General features: G+C 30.2%; 5 protein-coding genes across 11 annotated transcripts; 1 reads left to right on the forward strand and 4 right to left on the reverse strand.

The window, feature by feature from the left end:
• Positions 1-116: 116 nt before the first annotated feature.
• LOC117166314 (uncharacterized) lies at positions 117-7,435 on the reverse strand. 5 transcript variants are annotated; one of them, XM_033350181.2, is made up of 12 exons: positions 7,276-7,435; positions 6,612-6,686; positions 6,093-6,295; positions 5,898-5,965; positions 5,734-5,811; positions 3,610-4,076; positions 2,781-2,937; positions 2,518-2,679; positions 1,947-2,441; positions 1,743-1,878; positions 1,432-1,657; positions 117-1,350 (listed from the first exon to the last, which is right to left on the reverse strand). In XM_033350181.2, the coding sequence occupies exons 2-12, from the start codon at positions 6,635-6,637 to the stop codon at positions 798-800; spliced, it is 2,571 nt and encodes an 856-aa protein (XP_033206072.1). In that variant the 5' UTR covers positions 6,638-6,686; positions 7,276-7,435; the 3' UTR covers positions 117-797. The 5 variants fall into 5 exon arrangements, with proteins under 5 accessions (XP_033206072.1, XP_033206071.1, XP_033206069.1 ...); XM_033350180.2 differs by having other exon boundaries at positions 1,432-1,654; positions 2,781-2,940; XM_033350178.2 differs by having other exon boundaries at positions 2,781-2,940.
• Positions 7,436-8,004: 569 nt separating this feature from the next.
• LOC117166251 (protein zer-1 homolog) lies at positions 8,005-12,711 on the reverse strand. Its single transcript, XM_033350053.2, has 9 exons — positions 11,901-12,711; positions 11,214-11,481; positions 10,824-11,133; positions 10,524-10,729; positions 10,261-10,432; positions 9,839-10,162; positions 9,610-9,759; positions 9,279-9,531; positions 8,005-9,139 (listed from the first exon to the last, which is right to left on the reverse strand). The coding sequence occupies exons 1-9, from the start codon at positions 12,358-12,360 to the stop codon at positions 8,937-8,939; spliced, it is 2,346 nt and encodes a 781-aa protein (XP_033205944.1). The 5' UTR covers positions 12,361-12,711; the 3' UTR covers positions 8,005-8,936.
• Positions 12,712-12,898: 187 nt separating this feature from the next.
• On the reverse strand, positions 12,899-16,587 carry RnrL (Ribonucleoside diphosphate reductase large subunit). Its single transcript, XM_033350110.2, has 11 exons — positions 16,449-16,587; positions 16,256-16,344; positions 16,006-16,183; positions 15,549-15,912; positions 15,171-15,475; positions 14,913-15,075; positions 14,431-14,819; positions 14,157-14,344; positions 13,747-14,055; positions 13,347-13,535; positions 12,899-13,257 (listed from the first exon to the last, which is right to left on the reverse strand). The coding sequence occupies exons 1-11, from the start codon at positions 16,483-16,485 to the stop codon at positions 13,042-13,044; spliced, it is 2,427 nt and encodes an 808-aa protein (XP_033206001.1). The 5' UTR covers positions 16,486-16,587; the 3' UTR covers positions 12,899-13,041.
• Positions 16,588-17,637: 1,050 nt separating this feature from the next.
• Gat-1B (GABA neurotransmitter transporter-1B) lies at positions 17,638-22,576 on the forward strand. 3 transcript variants are annotated; one of them, XM_033350074.2, is made up of 14 exons: positions 17,638-17,850; positions 19,341-19,637; positions 19,769-19,988; positions 20,059-20,160; positions 20,241-20,409; positions 20,490-20,622; positions 20,692-20,826; positions 20,887-20,990; positions 21,113-21,237; positions 21,326-21,438; positions 21,497-21,628; positions 21,708-21,911; positions 22,003-22,170; positions 22,275-22,576. In XM_033350074.2, the coding sequence occupies exons 2-14, from the start codon at positions 19,404-19,406 to the stop codon at positions 22,374-22,376; spliced, it is 1,941 nt and encodes a 646-aa protein (XP_033205965.1). In that variant the 5' UTR covers positions 17,638-17,850; positions 19,341-19,403; the 3' UTR covers positions 22,377-22,576. The 3 variants fall into 3 exon arrangements, with proteins under 3 accessions (XP_033205965.1, XP_033205964.1, XP_033205968.1); XM_033350073.2 differs by lacking the exon at positions 17,638-17,850 and adding an exon at positions 17,882-18,075 and having other exon boundaries at positions 22,275-22,574; XM_033350077.2 differs by lacking the exon at positions 17,638-17,850 and adding an exon at positions 18,403-19,060.
• Positions 22,577-22,605: 29 nt separating this feature from the next.
• On the reverse strand, positions 22,606-23,742 carry LOC117166264 (male-enhanced antigen 1). Its single transcript, XM_033350078.2, has 4 exons — positions 23,609-23,742; positions 23,276-23,466; positions 23,128-23,199; positions 22,606-23,042 (listed from the first exon to the last, which is right to left on the reverse strand). Exons 2-4 carry the CDS (start codon positions 23,447-23,449, stop codon positions 22,827-22,829), a joined length of 462 nt encoding a protein of 153 aa, XP_033205969.1. The 5' UTR covers positions 23,450-23,466; positions 23,609-23,742; the 3' UTR covers positions 22,606-22,826.
• Between the last annotated feature and the right edge of the window lie 1,195 nt (positions 23,743-24,937).

Genomic DNA, 24,937 nt, shown 5'->3' on the forward strand with positions numbered 1-24,937 from the left:
TACACACAACTCAAACACCTATATCATATACATACCACCAAGGAGTAATAAATATAAGTTACATATATATACATAAAATATTATAATAAAACTAATGCAACAAAATTTATCATGAATATTAATAGGAAAATTTGTTTATTTTATTGAATTACAACATAAATATAGAAAACAAAACATTAAGATGTATAATATTTATTACACTTATCTATAAGTGACAAGTTCATTGATTTTGTTATATGCTCATTTACAATTAATAATTAAAAATTAATCGAATATTTTTGTTGTTTTCTGTAATTTCCACCAAATTTTTAATGCACAAATAACCGCTACTTTTACACATCTATACTTAACATGCTTATACGAATAATTTCCTTTACAGTTCTTGCTAACATTTATGTCACTAAATGTGCGTACATAGTGACTTTCTTGAATTACAAAGGAATTGAACATTATGAAGTTTATATCGGTGTGTACATTTCAAGCATGTCCAGTATTTGGTAAATAAGATCTAAACAAAGTTTTATGTTCATTACTTCATATAAAATAAACATCGTTAATGTCACGCATTTTTACAACTTTTTATACAATAAACTTATACAGAACAAAATATAGTATTGTACATGGGTTTTTATCAATTTGATCCGGAAAATAACTGTTTAATCTTATAAAAATAACTTTTATATGAAATTCAGACGTATGTATATTTTCTATAGTTTGTAAAGTTTTACACAGTTTTGTAGAAAAAATGTTAAAGTCACATTAGGATATGGTTGAAACGTACTAATAATTCTTGAACTTTACATATCTATTTTTTCAATTTTTACTTTCAGCTCTTGCTTTTTTGTATTTTCTTTTTCATCTATTTCGTTCTTTTCATTGTCCCTTTCTTTATCCTTGCCAGAATGTTGTTGTTTCTTATCTGAATTACGGAAACGATCATAACGAGAATCTTCATCATCGCTAGATTTACCTCCTACTTCTGTTTCTCTTAAAATATCGCCCAAGTCTTTATCAACATCATCCCATAACTTATCGCCACTATCGCCGGGGTAATCATCATCATCATCTTCTTCCGCTTGTCCATTTTTATTCTCTTTCGTATTTTTCTCAGATTCAACAACCCCTTTTTGCTCAATTATTTTACCTGACTCAGCAGTATTAGTGCCATCAGTTGTAGTTACTGGCAATGTGTTATTTGTAGATGGTGGTTCAGAATTAGTTGGAGATTTAGCATTTTCTGTACTATTTACAGCATTTGGAGTAGAAGTATTATTGGTAGATGACGATGATTGCAGATGGATTCTTTCTGCTTGTCTTCGCAATGCTTTATCATCATTATCGCGCACATATCTGCATAATATATTACATTTAGATCAACAATTGTATACATAAAAGCAAAAATTTTATGAAATCATTATTTTAAAAGTATACCGTTTAAGATGACTTCTGGTTGAACAATGGAGCGCTATTGCTCTTTCACTATTTTCACTACGTGGTAGATATGTCTTACACAATTCACAAAATTGCACTTCGACACGTTTTATGTATTCTGCTCCCACTTTAATCATTTGTTTACTTTTAGGTTTCTTTTCTGTGTCGTTTGTGCCTTCATTTTCTGGTTTTTCTTTTTTTTTCTCGGGAGACTCTTCATCTTCTGCTGTAAATTATGTTTATCTAGTAATTGTTATCGAAGTAATATTTATTAGAGAAAGAAAAATGTAACGTTCAATAATCGTACGTACCGTCAACATCACCTACAGAATCCAGAGTCATAAAGTTATCAAGATTAACTTCCTTGTCATCTTCTTCAGGTCCACTTGAATTCGCTTCCGCTTCACCATTGCCAGCGTTCATTCTTTCTTTCAATGCACTTTTCCTCTGAAAGATACACAGACATAAAATATATTAAAACTCCAAAAACTTTAATATCGCAATAGGAATAGTACCTTAATGTGATCCAAAGAACACATATGAGTTTCAAATAGCATTGGTGATCGAAATTGAATACGACAGGTGCGGCAAAATGGTGTGAGAAATCGTTTCATTTGACGATGGGAATCTGATAGCTGATGTATTGCTTTAAGAGAACGATAATTAAGTTTACAGATCGGACAGAACATGGTACGAGAAGGCAAAGTACCACGCGCAGCATCTCGGGCCTCGACACGTCGTTGTTCTTGTCGTTGCAAGACACGCATACGAGTCAAAGTTGCTTTGTGCCGTGATGCGATTCGTCTCATTGCTGCACTGTGACGGCCCGAATATAAATGTAGCGAGTATTCTTTGAAAGTAACACTACGATGAGCACAATGTGGACAAGTTAATTTAATAAATTTTCTCCCATCTCTTCTACTAGGTAACTCTTCTGAACCAGTAGTTCTACCATGATCTGTTTTATCATTTTCATCTCTTTCTTCATCATCCCCATCGTCCTCATCATCCTAAAAATATACGCATGACAAATGTTCACCGTAACGGGTTAATTCAATTAACAAAATTTATTTTAATTGGTCTCACCTCATGTTTTCGATCATCTTCATCTTCTTTTACTTCGTCTTCTTTCTCTTCCTCATCTTCGGTGTTTTGTCTTTCCCGATCTTGTTTTTCTTTCTTTCTTTTTTCATCTTTTTTCTTTTTCTCTTCCTCTTCCTCTTCTTCTTCATCGTCGCGTTCATGCGGCTGAATTAATGTCGGTAAATATTACAGTAAGTATTGCCATTATTAGCACACAATATGCATATAGATAATAAGAGCAAATATTATCAGCCCTATGAAGTTACCTTATCATCATCATCCCAATTACTTTTGTTATCATCATCCTCTTCATCGTCATCGGAAAATTCAGCGTTAATAGCTTTGGTCATCTCTCTATCCTTGTCCTTCATGCTCGTTCCTGATCCTGACTCCTTTTTACTTCCGGATAGCCTAGTAGTACCGCTACTAACGACACAGCAATTTTGTTTTGACTTACATTATTTCCCTTCGTCTTGTTCTGGTTCCTTTGTCTTTCATTATATCATCAACCAAAATTTTGTTTTCTTATAGTTGATATACAGCAAATATCGCGATAGTATTCGTTTTTCTTTTATCCCCCATAATGAATGCATTTCGTATTGCAATAAAGGTCTTAACTATTCGGCCTTTTTGCTCTGCATTGTGCTCTTATGTCTCCGCATTTTCGCGTTTTAAAATATATATATATACATATATATATATATATAAGAAACAACGTTCTTATACTGGTTTTAATCACCGCTATGTGTAAGAATGATAAATAATGATCTCGTAAAGTACAAGTATTATAGTAGTTCTCATATCAAAAGTAATTACATTGTATTTTGATGATATACACATTGTATTTATGCATGTGAGAATCAATTCCCTTTTTTATTTAGAACCCTGCGAAAAGTTTGCCTCTCGGCAGTACAATATTGGTTTCGTGCGATCATTTGTGTCATTTTTTGTGTTTTCTTTTACCATTTATATATCTATCATCGTCTTGACTTTCAGGTCATTATACTCAGATATAGTCAGTTCGTTTACTGACAAATAAGCAAGCAGGCTACTAGGACGGTATTGCGGTTGGTAAGTGATTTATTAATTAATTACCTCCTGCGCAATTTGGTTGTGGTCATGCGCACACGCTGGATGTAGTCTCGCGATCGCGATCCTAGCAGCTTGCGTCGATAGTCGAGCGAGTGTAGAGTACGCTTGCGAGCCATGATGACGTCCGATCGAGAGCTCATACGATGGAATCCACCCCCTCTACCGCTTCCACGAGTTGAAATGCGACCTCTGTAGTTTGAGCTTTGATGCGATATTCGCCCTCGGCTCGAGGTATATCTCTGAGTTGGAGGTGCCATTTCACTAATTCGAGGGGGTGGTGGAGGTGCATAGCTCCGCGATGCTGAATGACGGTCCTCTGAGCGATGATATGACGAAGCGCGTTCGCTTTGTCTCTTGTCCTCATACACGGCCGAAGACGACGATCCCTTATTATCGTCATAAGGAGCTGATGCAGATGAACCACCATACGACGAAGAATACCTCTGAGAGCCGCTACCGCTACCTCCACCCTGCCAAATCAAATTCAATTGTGCTCCTTCCCATTGTATCTTTCTCTTTTCCTGCCCTTCTTTCTTTTAATCTATATACATTCCTCCCCTTTGTTCCCTCCTATCAGATATTCTCCACATATTTTTTTTCTAATTCCATTCCAAGTTGATTCTTTTGCACTCCCTTATTTTACCACTCATTATAGTGCCAATCGTTTAGTACAAAATCATCCAACCTTGTACTGTTACGGTCACTACACCCATTCCCGTTGGATCACCAAAATATTATTTACCTCGCCTAAGCTTGAAAAGCACCTAAATTATATTTTATCTTTCATATTTCAAATATAAGTAACTTTGCATACCGCTTTTTTTATTATATTAGAAACAATTTTTAGTTTTCAAAAAATATAATAGGAGTCTTGTCATTTCATTTCATATGTACGAGCTCTGAATAGTAGCTTTGATCAGCATTCGTTTGCTTGAAGATATCAAATGAACTGAATTCTGCATGATTCTGGATTAATTGTTGATAGACCTTTCCAATTTTAATAAAGATAGATGTATTTTTATATATTCATATTTGTAAAGCATTCTTTCATACAATGTTCAATGCCTCATGCACACTTATATGAACCAAGAAATCAAATAAAACTAATAAAATTGTAGTTATATGCATATAATGTTATATCCTTGTATATTTTCTTTAAGGATAAAATATGTGAAAAATATATTTGTGTACTTTCACTGCTTTTGTAAAGCTTTCCAGCACAGTCTAGCTTCAACCCATAGATATAAGGTACAGATATATATTTAAAAAAGGTTGATGTTTCTCAGTCATTTTCAATTGAACATAACTTAGGATGTATGTCCTTTACATTGGAAAGATCTACGATTTGACGTTATTAACAATTTATTTCATTATCTCAATGGTAAGTTTTAATGGATGTAATTTAGAAAATTGTATAGAGCAGTATTTGTTAAAAATTTTTGCGGTGTGGCAATGCAGGGATGCTTTCAACATTTCAATAACTGATCTGCACTGTGCAGGAAACTGGTTTAGTTGCACATATTGTTTTACATAGAGAACAATACTGATGTAATGTTGGCATTTTAAAATTCATATTTCTATATGTATATGTATATATATATATATATCTATTCATTTGTTGGTTCAGATACTTTTCAGGTTGTTCTCAATATTTAATGCAACTGTGTGCAGGCAATAATTAAGTACCATCTAGGTGTATTTCATCTTTTAATTATGTGATGTTTTCGCAGTGTTCCACCAGTAGTGTCCCAACGCAAAAAGAATGGGTGTTCAAGTAGCCGTTGGCTCGTCGCTTGAAAGGAAAGTATGACGACTTATGAATGCCTTGCCTACTGTTTCATTTTTTTTAAATGTAAATGTTTAGACGAGTGTCCTGAAAATATTTTTTATATGGAACAAAATACTTAAAATTTCATAGTTAAATTTTATGTGAAAATCTTTCAGGACCATCGTTTGTTCATGCTATGTAATTTAAAAATTTGAAAACATTTGTGAAGCAGGGCTTTCAAGATGAAAAAATGATTCTTGACCACAGCACGGCAGGAGATTGAAACAAAATAGACTAACGCTTATTTGAGGTGTCTTGCAATAAAAATATCACTACGCTTATATGTATAAAATATATACCTGGTATGAATCACTTCTCATCCTTTTACGAGTTGAATCACTCGACGATCGATGTTCATCTCTTCCAGAATAAGATTCCTAAATAAAATAATAATGTTTCAAATTTATGTCACTCTCTATGCACACAATTCTTTAAGTTACAATTCATTTATTTACATACTTACCCTTGGTCTTTTATAACTATTTGAATGTTCACCTCTTCCTCCTCTACTAGAATATCTTTCAGACCCTCCTGTTATAAATATAAATAATTTTTAATATTACTTATAAAATAAATGCTCTTCATAAAATATTAGGTAACATAAATTTGTTATTATGGTCATAAGAATTATATTAAATGTACATAAATATTAACTAACCAGAATTATACTTTGACCGAGAATCGTAACTGGTAGTTGAATATTTAAATCTGCCTCCTCTAGATGAGGAATAACCTCCTCTGCTAGACATATTTCCTCCTGTGGATCCACTGTTCCATTCATTTCCACTACCACCTCCTCTTCCCCTATAAGAACTGCCTCCTCGAGAATTAAATCCACGGCCACGAGAACTCATACTAGAGCTATAAAAAAAAGATAAGAGATATATAAAATATTTTTTATAATTAATACTGAGCTTTATATATATAACTTTATTATTTTTTTAAATGATATTAGGTATAAAAATAAGCACCATATTTAAATGACATTGATATTTAATACATAGTATATCTTTGTGACAGAAAGAATTTATTTAAGATCAAAATTTGTAAAAAATTATTTACGACAACAAAAATGGTATATTAAATGAAAATATACATATATTTATGAATAATATAAAATAACAAAATATAAAATCCAAGCGGATATAAATTTACATGTGCATAATCTATTACCAACCTGCATTTATGGTAGCTATAACTCATAATTAGGACTTATAGATGGGTTATAGATGTCAGATATGGTGTCAAAAGTCTATAGACAAAACAGGAATGTTTATGTATTGCATTACAACATTAAAATACATTCATATGTATTATAACCTTCAGTTACATTAATTGTACTTATTTATTGTTCTTATGCAATGTGACACGAAATTACCAAAATATTTAAGAGTTTTCATATATATCGTCTTTAACACAAAATCGACAATAATATATAAAAATAAGGTTTACATCATTATCTATTTAAATTATTAAAACAGTGACAAATTTTTTCTACAAGATACATAAATATTTTAATAGATAACATTTCTACATTGTAAAATGTAGTTCCTCACGATACCATCATTAAAATATATATTTCATGCTGCTCGTAATTGTGCATGATTTTGAACAAAGTGCTTCAACGCTTATTACATTTAATAAATATTATAATCGTGAAACGATATATCTATATTTGAATGATAAAATATACAATCTTTTGCAAAAATTAATAGTATTTCTAGTGTGAAAATCAATAACTTCCTTCTTTATTCCCCAAATTAATGGCCACACTCTGCGAGAATTTTAGAACCATCATTTTATCTAAGAAATCGTCTTTATATAAACAAGATAATACTTACTTTATTAAAGTATGTGAATTTTCCTTTAAGAGATTTCAGTAAGCGCAATTTGTACAATAAACTTTAAGTATTTGGCACGAAATTACACAGACATGCCGTGGACGCGCGATTCACGTAAAATGTCGTCTTCCCTAAAGGCTGTGGCGTCACTCTTCTTCCAAATTCTAACGATCGTTTGGAATGAAGGAATCGAACCGGAAGTTAGCATCAACTTGACTCATACACTCGTTTTAATAATATTCAATGACTTACTTGTCGTATGCAACTAATAAACACTAAATCCATAATTTTTAATAAACATATATCATTTTACGCTATTCTAATATTTTTTGAAAATTATGTTTTTGTTCATTGTACATAGTATATTCTGAAGGAATTGTAGTTTGAAAAACTAAATTGCTTAACATGGCATTAAAATATTTACGTACTTTAGCAAATTCAGTAGATACATTAAATATTTTTATATACATAAAAACCAAACAATTTATAATATTTTTATATAAGAGAACAAATAAATATTTTTTAGCTATCAGTTATTATCAAATCTTTAAGTATTAAGTAATAAAATATAAATTTCGTAAAAGTCATTCTCTTACTGCTTGCATATGTTCTATACACACATATAAAGATTAAAGTGATCAATATTTTATCAGAAATAAAATTACCTTGTTAATCATATAAGTAGTAAAAATAAAGAGAATTGTAGGGCACAAAAAAATAAAGAGGAAATCAGTCTTATGTAACTTTATGTTATACATTAAACAAATCAAGAATTTTTGCAATTTATTACACGCATACATTAATATTATGTAACGATTACAATAACAATCATTTAGATAATTATTCACGCAGACTTTTTGCTAGTTATGTAAATTAATTATTAAAATCTACAAATGTATACTTTATGTTGTAATGTTTGTTTTACAGTTTAATTTTGACAATAGCATCATTATTGCAAAGAATTTTAGTTTTAATAATAGAGATGTACAAATTTGTAAATCTAATTCATCTTATTTCATTTTAGTTTTATTTACATAATAGAGTCTAATGTATCTTTTTATTTTAAATCTTTTTTGTCAAATAAAATGTAATGGCAACTAATAAAGTTATTTATGATACAAATATCTACAAAGAATTCACACAAGTATAAGAAACTTAGTATAAGTTTGAAAGGTGTCACAATCTGTTACTATTTATATATATAATGATATTGTTATTGTTATTATTTAAACAAATAACTTCAGTCTAATCTTAATTTGTTCTTATTTATAATACAACATGGTTATGTACATAAATCAAAAGTGTTTAAATTTGAATATTGTTTATAGAGATTGATTATGAACATCAAAAATATTTTTATTAAACCAACTACTCTTTCGTTAATAATATCATTAATATATTAATATATTTGCATCCATGATCCAAATATATTTCATAACATGTAATAAATAAAATATGTAATGAAATGTTTATGTGATGAAAGTGCGAGTAAGATTGTTTGACCACTCAATTTCAAATTTACAGTTTGGCAAACCAACATACAAATGCTTTAGCAAGTTTTATAATCTTACTCACACTCTTTTCTTTAGGAGACTTTTTGTTACAGACATAAAACATTCTACTTTTTATGGTGTTTGAATTATAATAATGAAAATTGACTTTCAACCATCTGAGCTATATATATAGTCTTCATCTAAAGGGGAATGAACATTCATGTCATTGGAGTTGCTACTATAACGACTACAATTTTCAATTACAATATGGGCAAGTTCTTTTATACGCTCATATGGTCTTGGATCTGAGATTAAAGTATTCAATTTCTCAATTCCTCCTTCTCGAATAACTAATATGCAATATTTATGGGCTGTTAAAGAAATAATTATAGTTTTAATAAAAGTTGCAAGGTAATAAAACTTCAAAAAAATATTTGTATGTATGAATATATAGAATGGAAAAATGATTGTATTTAAAATAAAATTAAATTTTGCAATATATATACTCACGATAAACAGTTGTAAGATTAGCAAGAGCCCAAACCGCCCAATGTTGACATTGTGGTGTATGATAAATATCTACCAAACGTAATAGTGGTAGAAATGAGCGGTAATTAATATTACGTTCTGATGATATATCCCATCGTTCAATAGCTTCAACCATAAGTTCAAGAACTACATTTCGACTAGGTTTTTCTATTGTCCATGCTTCAACACCATCAGATGCTATGTGAGCTAATATCCCGACTGCATTATATGGTACCTAATAGCAAAGAAAATATATTAAGTATTGTAAAAATATAATTATTAAATATATTGTCAATATATAAGTATAAAAAACCTCAATGCTTTCTCTGACAGTACGTATTAAATTTGTGAAAACTACCATGTATGGTAGTTGCATTAGATGCACTCTAAGACTTTGTACTTCGGCTACATTACCAAGTAAACCCATCATATTTTTTAATAATTCTTCTTTGCGAGAGTATTGCTGTAAAAATAAATCATTCATGAAGTAATTGTTTTTATTTAGTAACTATTTATTAATAAGTAAGATTAATATTGTATACCATCACACATCTATAGAATAATAGCATGCCATTTTCTTCAAAAAATCGTTGACAATTTATAGGAGTTTCATCAGTTACATTCCACATAGTTGACCAAGCTACTTCCATAACATCATCAAATGTTCTAGATTCAACTCTGTATTTAATTAGTTCAAGCATTGTTTTTATGCAACCTAGATCGCCTAATAAACGCTTTTCTCTGCCTGTTACTTGACATGCCAAAGTATTTAAAAGAAATATTCCAATACGTTGAACATAACTTTCCTGTTGTGCATGTTTAGCTAAATGCAAAAGTAGTTTTACCAATGTTTCATAGTGTGACATCTAATAAAAGGTAAATAAGAATTATTAACATTCTTTAAAATATATTTTACAATATAACTGCATATGCTATTACTGCAAGTAACAAGAACAATACATACCACATCTTGTGGCAATCGGAATTGGTATAATGTTAGGCAACCATTACGCATCATAGTTTCTTCATTTTTATGAATACTCATTCCAACAAGAAGTGTGCGAACAATTCTCCTTTTTAATCTTGCTTCAAGTTCGCCTTTTTCTTTCATTTTTACAATATAAAACAGTGCTGCACTGTTAAATATAAACAATACGAGCTGTACTCAATTTTTTGAAATATATGATAAATATAACAGTATACAAAAATCATATAATATATAAATACCTTCCAGATATTTGTATATCTTTCAGAGTAGGATATTTCTCCATTGCTTCTAATACTGCGCAAAGTGCTTGATCCATCCTATGACAATTTTCATATCTGTACATATGATATAAATCACTTATTACTTTTAACATTAGATCTTCTCTATTATTCATATAAACGTGAGCTGCAACCAATATTTGATCTTCATTTGCATTTCCTGCAATCTAGAATTTCAAAAAGCAGAATAATTAAAAAATAAATGATAAAATATACAATATTATTATGTATTTGTTATAAAATATTGCTTTTACTATTTACCAATTTTGCTGGAATATTACGTCGCCTGCAAGGTGCATCATTTGCTCCATAAAGTCCTAAAAACTGTAAAGGTCTATCCACTCTTGAAATAAGACCTGGTATATCACAAAGATTATTATTATATATGTCAGAATAGAAAGAATTTTCAACTGTTTGTATTCTACGATCTACAATTTCTATTCCTGCTAAATTTGTCCCACTAATATCTAAAGAAGTTAGTTGAGGCAAACCATTTACTATATCAGATAAGATTGTATTAGGATTTGCAAATATTCCATCTTCTGGATGGATTTGAGAGATATCCAAATGCCTAATATTAAAAACATTGAATTAAAAATTTTGAATACAATATTTTATTATACCATAAGCCAAATATAAATAAACAATTACCTTAAATGTTTCAAGTGACAGATATTGGTAACAAAGGCTTGTGCTTGAGAAATAATTCTAACATTATATAAAACTAAGGATACTAAATTAGGAACCAAATGAAAATAATCAAAGGTGCCCATATCAGAACTATTGGACAAATCTAAATTTGTTAAATTTGTTAATCCACCCAAGAGTATGTTATAATCCAAGGCACAAATTTGAACATATTCTATAGCCAAGGTCCGTAGATTTGGTATTTTAAATACATGTCCTTGTTTCTGGTATGCTAATAATTAAAAAGTATATACATTAATTTTATATATTATTAAATAAATATACTATATGTCATTAACTTAATATCTCTTACATTTTTTTTTCTTTATGATACAACTAAATGCAAATAATATTAATAATAAGATATTCTAAATATATTAATAATTAAACTGCAAAATAATAATATAAATGCTTTATTCATAATATAAAATAACTCATACCTTAATGCGAAATAAATATTTTATTAGTAACTATTTATTATTAGTTATTAATTTGAATAATAGCATATCTATGTTTTTTATAAGACATAAATTGAACATAATTTTAATTATTAATAGATATCAATAAAGAAAAGTATAATAAAACATAATAGTATCCTGACAGTGGAACTATAGATTTTTATAAGTTATTCTAGTAGTAAAGAGTTCTTACCTGTAAGTTTTTCCGGAATAATTCCAGAACTACCACGGCATACTAAAGTATGCAAATTTTCTGCATTTGCATTTATGTAATCAATAGATCGGTCTGTTAAATTGGGACAATCTGTAAGTTCTAATCTTACAAGTTTGTGATTTGCAAGGATCTGTACTGAATCATCGGTTATATTGGATCCTACAACTTTGACACGTTTAAGTTTGGTTATCCATACATTTTTGAAAATCGTAAAGAAACAGTCATGATCTTCGTTTATATCGTTTCGTAAAACGTATTCAATAAGTTTATCGCATATTTCGCTTGGGAAAACCACTCCTTTTAAAAGATTTCGATATTCACACTTATCCTTTACTGAGATAATGTCTAAATTTTTGCAGATTACTTGGAAACATAATTCTGCAAGAGATTCTGGACCTATGTATTGATCTAAATGAAATAAGTCATCCAAATCCGCCATTCTATACGGCAATTTAGATAAATTGCGTAAAAAGACTCATAAGAAAATCCTGGCAACAATTACGCAATTTCAACTGTCAAATATGTTAAAATGCATCAGCTGGATATCAGTGCCAAAATTCGTTACAGAAAAATCCTTTTTTATTAACGTTTCTTTATTTTCCTTTGATCAGAAAATAAGATCATTACATACTTAATCGGCTCAAATGCCGAATCACTCACAAATGAGTCCAAAATGAATATATTCACTCTAGATCTTTAACGAAATTTACACAACAGTTAACTAATGCGCAACTATGTACGTCTTCACGCTTGCAATTTTGACATTTCACTTGACTACCGTAGTGACGCTGTTCTCGAACACTTGACTGTAGCAGCATATAAAGAACACAACAGTGATCCACATTTATTTAGATTTAGTTGACTACCCTGTTTCGCGCGGAATTTTAAATTATAATCTTTATATCTTAATTTATTCGAAACCTTTAGTGCAAATAATAAATATTAAATGTTACAATGTAAAGGAATAATACATGAAATCAAGGGCAAATAGTTTTATTTTAGAATTTTTCAAAATTATATGATATTAACTATATAGTATATAGTATTACAAAAAATATGCTTAAATATATATAATACTCATAACCATATACAAAACTTGAAAAATTGTAAACATTTATTTCTATGATCCACAGGCCATGCACGCATCTCCATTTTCACGAGAGCATGCGAATACTTCTATGAGTTCCTCATTGTTACTTTCATTGCTACTTTCAGAATTAACAGATTGATTAGAAGTAGCACTGATTGTATTTCGTAATTTTGACTTATCAACCGTGAATTGTAGGGCATTTACTGCTGGTTTCGTTCTTAAATAATACATACCAGTCTTTAAACCCTGCAAGGTGTTTTTGTATATTTAAATAAGTTTCATTAAAATAATTATATAAAATTTTGAATTATAAGGATTAAATTAAGAGTACTTGCCATCTTCCAGCCATAAAAATGCATTGAAGTCAGTTTTTCTGTTGTTGGTTTAGCCATATGAACATTCATTGACTGTGACTGATCTATAAATGCACCACGATCTGCTGCCATTTTTAATATTACCTTCTGTGGTATTTCCCAAACGGTTTTATAAAGCATTTTTAAATCATTTGGTATACGTTCGATATTCTATAACAAAACAAATCTATTATAATAATATTGTAAAGAAGGGTCTGTTCGAAAGAAGGAACTATTTGATTCTGAATTTAGTTAAATTAAAGGTATAGCACTACTGTATCGCGTATGGCATCTGTGCTGGAACACCGAGATTCGGATAATTAAAATTCTAGTTAATCAGGACGTCAGATCCTGATTATTGAGGTTATTTATATAAACCTACCTGTACAGAACCATTATTTGCTATAATTTCATTTTTCATATCCTCATCCCAAAGATCTCTTTCAGTCAGATCTCGTAATAAATGAGGATTTACGACTTGAAACTCTCCAGACAAAACTCTTCTTGCATAAATATTACTGGTATATGGTTCTATAGATTCATTATTTCCTAAGATTTGTGCAGTAGATGCCGTTGGCATAGGGGCGATTAATAAAGAATTTCTAACTCCATGTTTAGCAATTTTTTCTTTCAGAATTGTCCAGTTCCATAAATTAGTTGGAGTAACATTCCACATATCATATTGTAAAATCTGAAAGTACCTAAATAATTAGCATATATATTGTGATATACTAATGCTATTATGATAAATTAATCATTAAAGTAAAATATTTTTACGTATGATTTACTTACTCCTTTGCTAACTGGACTACCTTCATAGGTTTCATATGTACCTTTCTCTGCAGCAAGTTCGCAACTAGCCTCTAATGCACCATAATATAGTGTCTCAAATATTTGGATATTAAGTTTTTGTGCTTCCTCACTTTCAAACGGATATCGCATTAAAAGGAATGCATCTGCAAGACCCTGAATTCCAATCCCTAAAATAAATATGACAAATATTAAAAAATATTAAAACTATATGAATATTGTATACTTGATATTTCACATAAAAATATCTATATACCTATAGGCCTATGTTTAAAATTTGATGTTTTTGCTTCATGAACCGGATAATAATTCACATCGATAATTTTGTCTAAATTACAAGTAACAATTTTTGTTACTTTTCGCAGTTTTTCAAAATCAAATGTCTGATTACTGGAGTTTACAAACATGTTCACTGCGATTGAAGCTAAATTGCATACAGCGATTTCATCTGGACTGGAATATTGTACGATTTCTGTACACAAATTACTGCTTTTGATTGTCCCTAAATTTTGATGATTTGATTTACGATTACAATGATCTTTATAAAGCATGTAAGGAGTTCCTGTTTCAACTTGAGAAACAAGAATAGCTGTCCATAAATTTCTCGCTTGAATCTGACGTTTATATCTTTTCTCATTCTCATATCTAAAAATAATATGTATTTATTTAAAAAAATGTTCAACACTGTCGATATATTTTACTATGTATCATCAATATATATAATTTAATTTAATTTACCGTGTATAGAGAGCTTCAAATTCATCGCCCCAAACATCAGGTAGACCAGGAGATTCATGTGGACACATTAAAGACCATACACCATTATCCAAAACTCGTTTCATAAAAAGATCAGGTATCCATAAAGCATAGAATAATTCTCTTGCTCTATTTTCTTCTTTACCTGTCAATTATTATTAGATATAAAATGTTAAGTATAAGAATATTAAAATAGGTAATCAAAATATTCCAAAATACAGAGACAAACATGTAGCTTACCAATATTCTTTTTAAGATCTAAAAATTCAAAGATATCTGCATGCCATGGTTCTAAATATATAGCAAATGCTCCTGGTCTTTTATTTCCTCCTTGATCAACATATCGAGCTGTATTATTGTATACTCTGAGCATTGGAATTAAACCATTAGATACACCAAGTGTACCAGCTATTGGTGTGCCTCTTGCTCGAATACAATGTACATTAAGTCCAATACCACCAGCTGATTTGCTAATAAGTGCACATCTTTTTAATGTATCATAAATTCCATCTATGCTATCATCACTCATTGTTAGTAAAAAACAACTGAAAAATATAATCACTAGATTATTACATTGGAATGGATAAGTACATTTTATTTTAATCTTGATAAACATACCTAGACATTTGCTGTTGCCTAGTACAGGCAAAAAAAAGTGATGGAGATGCATGTGTAAAATAACGTTCTGATAAAAAATTGTAAGTTTCTATAGCTTTATCAATATCTTCACCATGAATGGCAACTGCAACTCTCATTAACATGTGTTGTGGTCTTTCAACAACTTTCCCTTGTATTTTTAATAAATAACTTCTTTCAAGTGTCTTAAAACCAAAGTAATTATAACTAAAGTCTCTATCATAAATTATTGCAGAATTTAACTTATTTGCATTATTTTGTATGATATTGTAATATTTCTCACTAATAACAGGCCTAACTTCATTTGTATAATGTTCCTTTACATTATATAAGTTATGTATTACTTCTATAAATGGAAAGGGAAGATTCAAATAAAAACGAAACATTGAATTTCTAAATTAGAAATAAAGAACTGAATTGAACATATTTCTTATCTTACCACTAAAACTTTTCTTTGTTTCTTTATGAAGATTAGATATTGCAATTCTTGCAGCTAATATCGCATAATCTGGATGTTTAGTAGTCATAGTTGCAGCAGTTTCAGCTGCAAGATTGTCTAATTCAACGGTGGTTACACCTGAATATAAACCACTGATAACACGGAAAGTAATTGCAGACTATGAAAAAGATATAGAATATTAAAAAATAAATAATTAAGTAATAAATAATCTGAAAATAAGTAAACTTACAGGATCCACATAATCCATATCTAAATTGTAGCATAACTTTTGAATCCTGGATGTTATTTTGTCAAAATGAACATCTTCTTTACGTCCATCTAATAATTACAAAAACTGATTAGTGTTATAATAATAAGATTCGTAATAGGATTACATTAAGATTACTCGACATAATATCAGAATAATAAAGTTTATAACATACCGCGTTTTATCACATACATCTTTCCTTTTCCAACCATTTTAAGATCACAATTAGTTTACGATTAAGAGATGGAAATAATTATTAAACTACTTGTCCTGTAAAGTAGTTGGATTAGTTTATGCTGTCGTCCTACCGGCTTTTGGCGCGAATCGGAAGTAAAGATTGTCGTCACGTGACATAACATCGTAGTTTGGCAGTTTAAGTATGAAAATTTAAAGGTTCTTAGGCTGCTATAAATCAATTAAATTTTACATAATATTTAAACGAATATGCGTTTTTCTATTATTATATATAAAAACCATTAAATTATCCTTTTTAATTATTATTTTAAAGGAATAAGTAACTAATAGGAATTCAAATAATAATTAATAAGAATTTTAATAAGAAATTATTTTAGTCTTTATGTATTGAAATTGTAGATATTTTCTGCAGGTAAAATTTACAAGTATATATGTAATATATCTTGTATAATTAATAAAACAATTTGAGAATAGTAGACACAAAATAATATGTTATTTATGTAGACATACGATGGATGACAGATAATTAAAATTTTATTATTTAATGAAATGATTATATATGAGTTAATTATACTGTTCTATATTCCATATACTAATGAGTTATATCTATAATACTTTTATAAGATAAAAACATTGTTGTATATATAAAAAAATAAATACTATACCTAGGTAAAAAGTATCCGAAAATTTGTTTAATAAAATAATTTTCGCGTTGAACACATTGTATTGCTATTATCTTGAATGTTATTTGTACAATCTTTGTCTCCTTCAATTTTAACTAAACAAACATTTATTTTGTACTCGTGAAATTGTAGCAATTAACCGGAAGAGAGAGTTTACAAAATGTTTCCGGCTATTATTCTTTCACAACTCATTTCCGTTTTCCATTATTCTAATATTTCGATATAATTCCTAGTACTCCTTGATATCATTCTTATTAAACCACCATTGTATTATTTTTTTTATAATACTTTAATTTATTCTTTACCTTTATCATGCTTTCATTTTTACCTGTTTTTCCTTCATGCCTTAAAACAGTATGATATATCGACTATTTCTTTTTTTTTTTAACTGCAGATATTCTAATGCTTATCGACAAATCTATTGGATCATATATGAACAGATCTATAATAGATCGTTTACTAATGAAATCGGTACCCAACTGTATTTTACTTTAGAATAAGTTGATGATGTATGTACTATGAAGTCAAGATCAAGTGTAGTTCAGTGCATTCTAAATGTACTCTTGAAAGAAGGGAGCAATTCGCGGCCATCGGTGTGGTCAATCAGTTATTAGCGAACTCCGGGGCTCTCTCACCATTCACATAGTGCACCTAAATATAGAGTGACACTGTGGCACTAATTTGTTGAATGAAACGAAGGTGTGTTGGTGCTTGGGGGACTGAACGCCATTGTGGGGTAGATCTGTAGGGCACAGTAGAAATCTCAACACTCATCGTACGTAAGCGCGATTTGTGAACGTAACGACACGGGCCGACATACGACACGCTTCATCAATTTTCTTTCGCCTACGACGTTTCACGGCTGTTATCGATATATAAGTCCAGTGAAAATCTCAGTTCATATCTACTCGTGAAATTGTGCACGTACGTACATTGTTTAAACGGTATTGCAAAAGAGGAGTATCCTTTCCCGTGAGACATGACTGTCGATAGACTGTCAGATACTACTTAAGTAGTCAGTGGTTATGTCCATAACATTTTATGTGTATTATGTCTATTTGACATTACGTTATGTGTTTCTCGATTTGAGTGATTTTCTCATATTTTGATTCTTCTTCTTGTATCTTCTTTCTCATTATTATACGTAAAACGTAGTTTATATAGTTATTGGAAGAGTATAAGAGATGCCTCAATAAAAAAATATGATCAGCAGGATTTTATCTTCTAATAAAAATAATTTATTTCATATTTCACATTTTTTAAATATTATTTTTGCTATTTTTGTTTATATCGTAAATTGTATTACGTTAACGTTTATTGGTTTATTTGTATATTGACATAATCGTTGAGGGTGACAGTAACATTGGCTGAAAATATCCTAAAGATTAATTTATCTTCATTCATTCAAGTCAGTCACTATACAATTGAGCTTATTACACAATTGAAGTGTAGAAGTTGTAAATTGTTTTATACCGAGGATGGTATCATTAAAAGGACATTGCACCCATGAATAATTCGTTAATGATTGTCGATACAGCAGTTTGTTTACAATTGGAAGTTGGACGAATCTTATATGTTTCTCAGTTGTAACTATGATAATTCACCAAGTGTGGATTGAGTAGGTACTTGAAATGGAACGACAGAATTGCTAATGAATAATTTTCTACCTCCTACATGGCAAATTGAAAGTTTAAATCGGGATGAATTTTATTGTGACGAGACGTCCGCCGATCGCATAGTTCGTTGTTCCACGTGATGATCTCCGATGACATCGTTTCTTTCACCGATGATTAATCTAAAATAGGACAAGGTTGTTCGATGGGAACAACGTTTGACAAACGTGATTCCCGGAAGTGGCTCGTTGTCTGTCATCCATCATCATCAAGACCCTTGTGTAGAAGTATCTCACGTAACTACGATGACTGCTGAATATTCAAAGTTCTTCAGAAATGATCGCGTTATCTTTCACTTGCTGCATATTACAATTTATTTAGCGTTCACGTTCTTTTTAATTAGACATATGAAAAGTGTACATAAATTAAACGACATTAATCTTTCGAATTTTAAAGAAAAACCCAAGATCTGAACGTTTAAATGGCTGTAGATTGGACATTCAGTGTTCTAAATATTCAAGAATTTCAGAAGGCCAATTATCAGAGGTTTCTTTAGAAATTCATATTTGTTTACAGGTTAAAACAAGAATTAATAGGATGAGGTGAATTCGATCGATTTAGTATTTCGGACAGAAAATAATGCCTTCGAGCGGGTCTTCTAAGGTACCCAAGGTAGATAGGTCCACTAGTCCTCTGCCATGTAGGCCAGTGAATCCTGTTCAAGAATTAAAAGCTCTGTTTGCTGAACCACCCTTAAGAGTCTCAAATGGCGGTAAAGAGCAAGATTTTCGTTTTGAGGCGATTCAATGCTTGCAATCTTCGGCTTTTAAAGAAACCAAAATATTGCCGGATCGAGGAATGTGGAACAGTAAGGTGAACATATAAAAAGCATTTATATGAATTATAGCAGCAAAACTTGTATAACAAAAAAGACATGCAGATATCTATATCATGGCTGACAATCAATTATTAATGTGGAATTGTTTTTGTCTGTTTGTTTTAAGATCGAATTTATCCTATCCGTAGTAGGATTGGCCATAGGATTAGGAAATTTATGGCGATTTCCTTACCTCTGCTATAAAAATGGCGGTGGTGCTTTTATGGTTCCCTATTTTATCGCTCTTGCACTTGCCGGAGTACCCATGTTCCTAATGGAGTTATCATTAGGACAGATGATGACTATAGGAGGATTAGGTGTCTTTAAGATAGCTCCGATTTTCAAAGGTTTATATTTCTAATTATACCCGCTTAAACATTTCGCTACTACTTCACCGTTAAATATTTTTACAAACAGGCATTGGATACGCCACTTGTGTACTTTCCTGTTGGACTAACGTATACTATATCATTATATTGGCATGGGCACTTTTTTACTTTTTGGTTTCTTTACGAATTGGTACGAAAATAACATACATAATATTAATACGGTTGCACAACAAATAGAATTTTTTAAATATTAGTTAAATATGTACATAGATGTGCCATGGAGAACATGCGGCAATCCTTGGAATACACGTTACTGTCTCACATCTTCAGAACGTTTAGAGGCGTTATGTTGGCCCGAAGAAGAAGATACGATATGTTCTACTTCGATTGGTAATTTAAGCCACACTTTACTGAACGATCCAGTGAAAGAATTTTGGGAGTAAGTTTGTATGACACAAGAAGAACTACCTACTGTAGTTCTTGTTCTATACTCGTATATATCATTTTTATTCTAAAAAGGAGGCGTACTCTTCAAATTTCTGATGGTATAGAAAACATAGGTTCAATAAGATGGGAACTAGCAGGTACATTGGCTATCGTGTGGATCATGTGTTATTTTTGTATTTGGAAAGGTGTGAAGTGGACTGGAAAAGTAAGATTCCATAATTATTTATCATTTATAAGTAAAATTGACTTATAATCGATATTAATTTTTGTATAGGTTGTGTACTTTACATCATTATTTCCATATGCATTGTTAGCAGTTTTATTGGTCAGGGGATTAAGCCTACCAGGGGCAATAGAAGGCTTAAAATATTATGCAACGCCAAATCTTTCAAAACTCAGTGATCCCGAGGTATTAGAATCTTGTTACTTTTATTTCCTTTTCTGTCAGTAATTTAATAAATGTTTATAGGTATGGATAGATGCGGTGACTCAAATATTTTTTTCTTATGCGTTGGGTCTAGGTGCATTGGTTGCTCTTGGAAGTTACAATAAATTTAATAATAATGTTTATAAGTGAGTAACTTACGTTTTATTTAAACGTAATATATTTCTTTCAAATAATTTTAATTACATTTAATTCAACTAATATCGCGTTTGTTTATGTGTTGTCACATAAAATATTGCATTTATTTTAGGGATGCGTTAATTGTTTGTACAGTGAATTCATGTACTAGTATGCTTAGTGGTATTGTTATATTTTCTGTTGTTGGTTTCATGGCTCACGAACAACAAAAACCTGTGGCGGACGTGGCAGCTTCTGGTAATTATGATAATTAATATTAAATTAAACTGTTTTTAATATCTGTTGTTGGTGCTAATATCTTATATTTTTTAAATGTTTTAATTAGGCCCAGGTTTAGCTTTTCTGGTTTATCCTTCCGCAGTTCTAGAATTACCAGGATCATCAATTTGGTCTTGTTTATTCTTTTTTATGCTTATCCTTATTGGCTTGGACAGTCAGGTAATTTAAAATATTTTAATGTGACGAAAATGAAATAATCGATTATCACGTTTTACAGTTTTGTACAGTTGAAGGCTTTATAACAGCCGCGGTAGATGAATGGCCGCGTCTTCTCAGAAAAAGAAAAGAATTATTCATAGCAATCGTCTGTTTTATCTCGTATCTTATTGGTCTTTCTTGCGTTACTGAAGTGAGTAATTAACAAAAATTAAATTTTATCATTGTATATAAATCAATCACAGAAAAGAGTATTTTCATAATCCTTTCAGGGAGGAATGTATGTCTTTCAACTCTTGGATTCGTATGCCATTAGTGGATTTTGCCTCCTGTTTTTAATATTCTTTGAATGCATTGCCGTCTCGTGGGCATTCGGTGTAAATCGTTTCTACGATGGAATTCGTGATATGATTGGTTATTATCCATGTTACTGGTGGAAAATATGTTGGACCTTCACTACTCCTGCTGTTTGTGTGGTAAAATAACAACTTCCATTGTTATACATATACATATAATTGTTAATTTACATTTCTGATCATGTCTAATTAAAATAAACTTTCAAATTAGGGCGTTTTTGCTTTTAACATAATTAAATTCGTTCCCGTAAAATATCTTACGTATGAATATCCATGGTGGAGTCACGTGTTAGGATGGCTTTGTGGTCTTTCTTCAATGTTATGTATTCCTGGATATATGATTTATATTTGGTTTACAACATCTGGAACTGTCTCTGAGGTACATTAACTAAACATTTTTTTCAATCATCTTATTAACTAAACAATACAATTTTTTCTAAAATTTCTCAATTTTACAAAATTTAAATTATATTTTTCTTTCAGAAATTCCGAAAATTGGTAAGAATAGAAGACGATGTTGCCACTTTACGATTGAAATTAAATCCCAAAAAAGCTGCCAGTATCGGTGTAGATCTCGAACTATAAGTGTCATTGTACCTTTATTTGATATCATTAATGCAAGTGTGTTCTTTGCAGTGTATGACTGGGCAGAAGCATGATTTCATATGTTGAACAGTATCATACCATATATTCATGTAATCATTTATCACAAACAAATAAAAACTTAGTGCTGGTATAAAGTGAAGTGCATTGACTATAATAAAATACAAAATATTCTTATATAGGACATATATCAACATATATTAAGTGAAAGTTTAATTAAGATAAAATAAATATTTTTATTTGTTACAGTTTACATGATATCAGATTTGTCTACTGTATACAATTAAATGTATACACTAACTTTGCTTATTTGGAAATTTAACATTTATTAATGGATTACAAGTTTATAACTTGAAAAAGAAGATTGCTTTAATTTGTATTAATCTATATACATAATTTTATATAAAAGAATTAATTAAGAAATATTTAAATTTATTTTTCTCTATTTTGCATTTCTTTAATACGTCCAATAAGTTGTTCCTTCCATTGTTCTTCTGATATAGCTTTTGCCCATTCTGGAATTGCTGTAACTGGTAAAGTAAAAGATGCCATCATAGATTTCACTTGATTGATTTTATCTGCATCCATATCTATGTTAGATCGATTGTGAGGAGATGACCAAACTTCTATTGTTTCTGACATACAGTCCTATAAGGAATGTACAACATTATCAATAAAAATATTAAAAGACAAATACAGTAACATTGTTCCTTAAATCTAAAAGAATTCATACATTCTGTGATTCCAATATTGGGGATATCAATGTTTGATTAGTTTCAGCTGCGTTAGTTATCCATTCATCATCCTAAGAAATTAAGAAATTGTGTAATATAAGTACTCATTATATATAAATGAAATATTTCATTAAATAATAAACATACTTCGTCATCATACAACATTGGATCACTGTCAGTAGGAACCTGAGATAGTGGTATATATCCTGCCATTCCTATATCATCATCTTCACTATCCGATGCATTCATTCCTCTATCAAGAGGTAAATTTGGTATATTTAATGATTCCTCGATGGGTTCTTGTGTAGGGTCAGGAGACATTGTGCATCACCTGTTTCCTATATTTACAAAAACGTTCTTTCAAAAACAAGCGTTTCTAACCTTACTTTTGTGTGTATATCGTTATTTTCTATATTAAAACCTATCAATACTTTTCATGCTAAAAGATAAAAGTAGGAACCATATGATTCCATTCCTTACCCTAATATTTTCAAGTTAAACAAGTTATAAATGTTAACGAATGTGTAACAATACAAAAATTTGACAGTTCGCAGCTGATTCGTGTTCTTTGTAGTTTACTGTTTCAGTACAGACTATTCAAACGAGCTACTGATATAAAGAAAATAATTACACATTAATTTTCTTTAATATATTTTACTACGTGTTAAATGAATTCTTATATTTAAAAAGTATAATATATATTTTCATTTGTTATATTTATTAAAATTTTTATTTAAATATCGACAGTTATTTGATTTAAGCAACGCATATATTCAAACTCATGAAGAAATATATAATTTATATCAATAAATATTATGTAATGAATATTATTGAATGTTCCCATTAAATAATATTTAAGAAATATATGCATTATATGAGATAAATAATTGAAACTAACTTTTATGACCGCCCTTGCGCACTTTATAATTGATAAATAATATTATTTATTATATTATACACATTATTTACATAATTGATTACAGGAAAATTACATTATCTATAATGTATATCAAATACTATTGAAAGGCTTCGATATTGGCACGACATCCCACAACGGGTACTACGAATTTAGTTATTATGTATTATTATGTATTATTATTGTATGTGTTTCTTATCACTGTCGTTTTTCTGCAGTATGTACCTTAGGTATCTTATCTCGTCCACTTTTTCTAATTCTTGCTCTCCCCATTTCCATTTTCTTTGTCTCCTTTTGTTCCTTCTTTTTTCGAAAACTACTATCTTGGTTTCTTCCGTGCTCAGTTTCAATTCGGTTTAAAAAATTTTTTGAATCTCTTTAGCATTTCCTTTAGCTCCTCTTCTCTATCCGCCATCAGCACAATATCGCCTGCATATGTCAGTGACCATACCTTTCTTTCTCCTACCACTATGCCCCCAGCTTGTCCTTTCCTTAGTTCTTTTTTCAGTCCTGCCACGTGGATGTTGATTATTATTATTAGCTAATAGAACCTTCAGTCTGATTTATATGAACGAAAGAAAGAAACGAAATAAAGATAGAACCAATGAAGAGAAGGATAAAATTTAACGATGAATAAACAAAATGTGATCTCTTCTGCTTCTATGAAAATTGGTAGTCAGACGGACAAAAACTAGAACGCGCACGAAATATGGGCATAATTAAATTTGTCAGAAGGTTTCTGCTTCGTTGTATCTGGCTGACAAAGTTTATAAAGATATAACTCATACATATATGTATTTCAAATATACAAACGACTACTAGACATCCGCAGTTAGACGACGAAGAATTAACCTGATAACCAGGACATGTCTGAACAAAAATCTTCTATGAGT

The sequence above is a fragment of the Bombus vancouverensis genome, chromosome 2, assembly GCF_051014615.1.
Source record: "Bombus vancouverensis nearcticus chromosome 2, iyBomVanc1_principal, whole genome shotgun sequence".
NCBI lineage: Eukaryota > Metazoa > Arthropoda > Insecta > Hymenoptera > Apidae > Bombus > Bombus vancouverensis.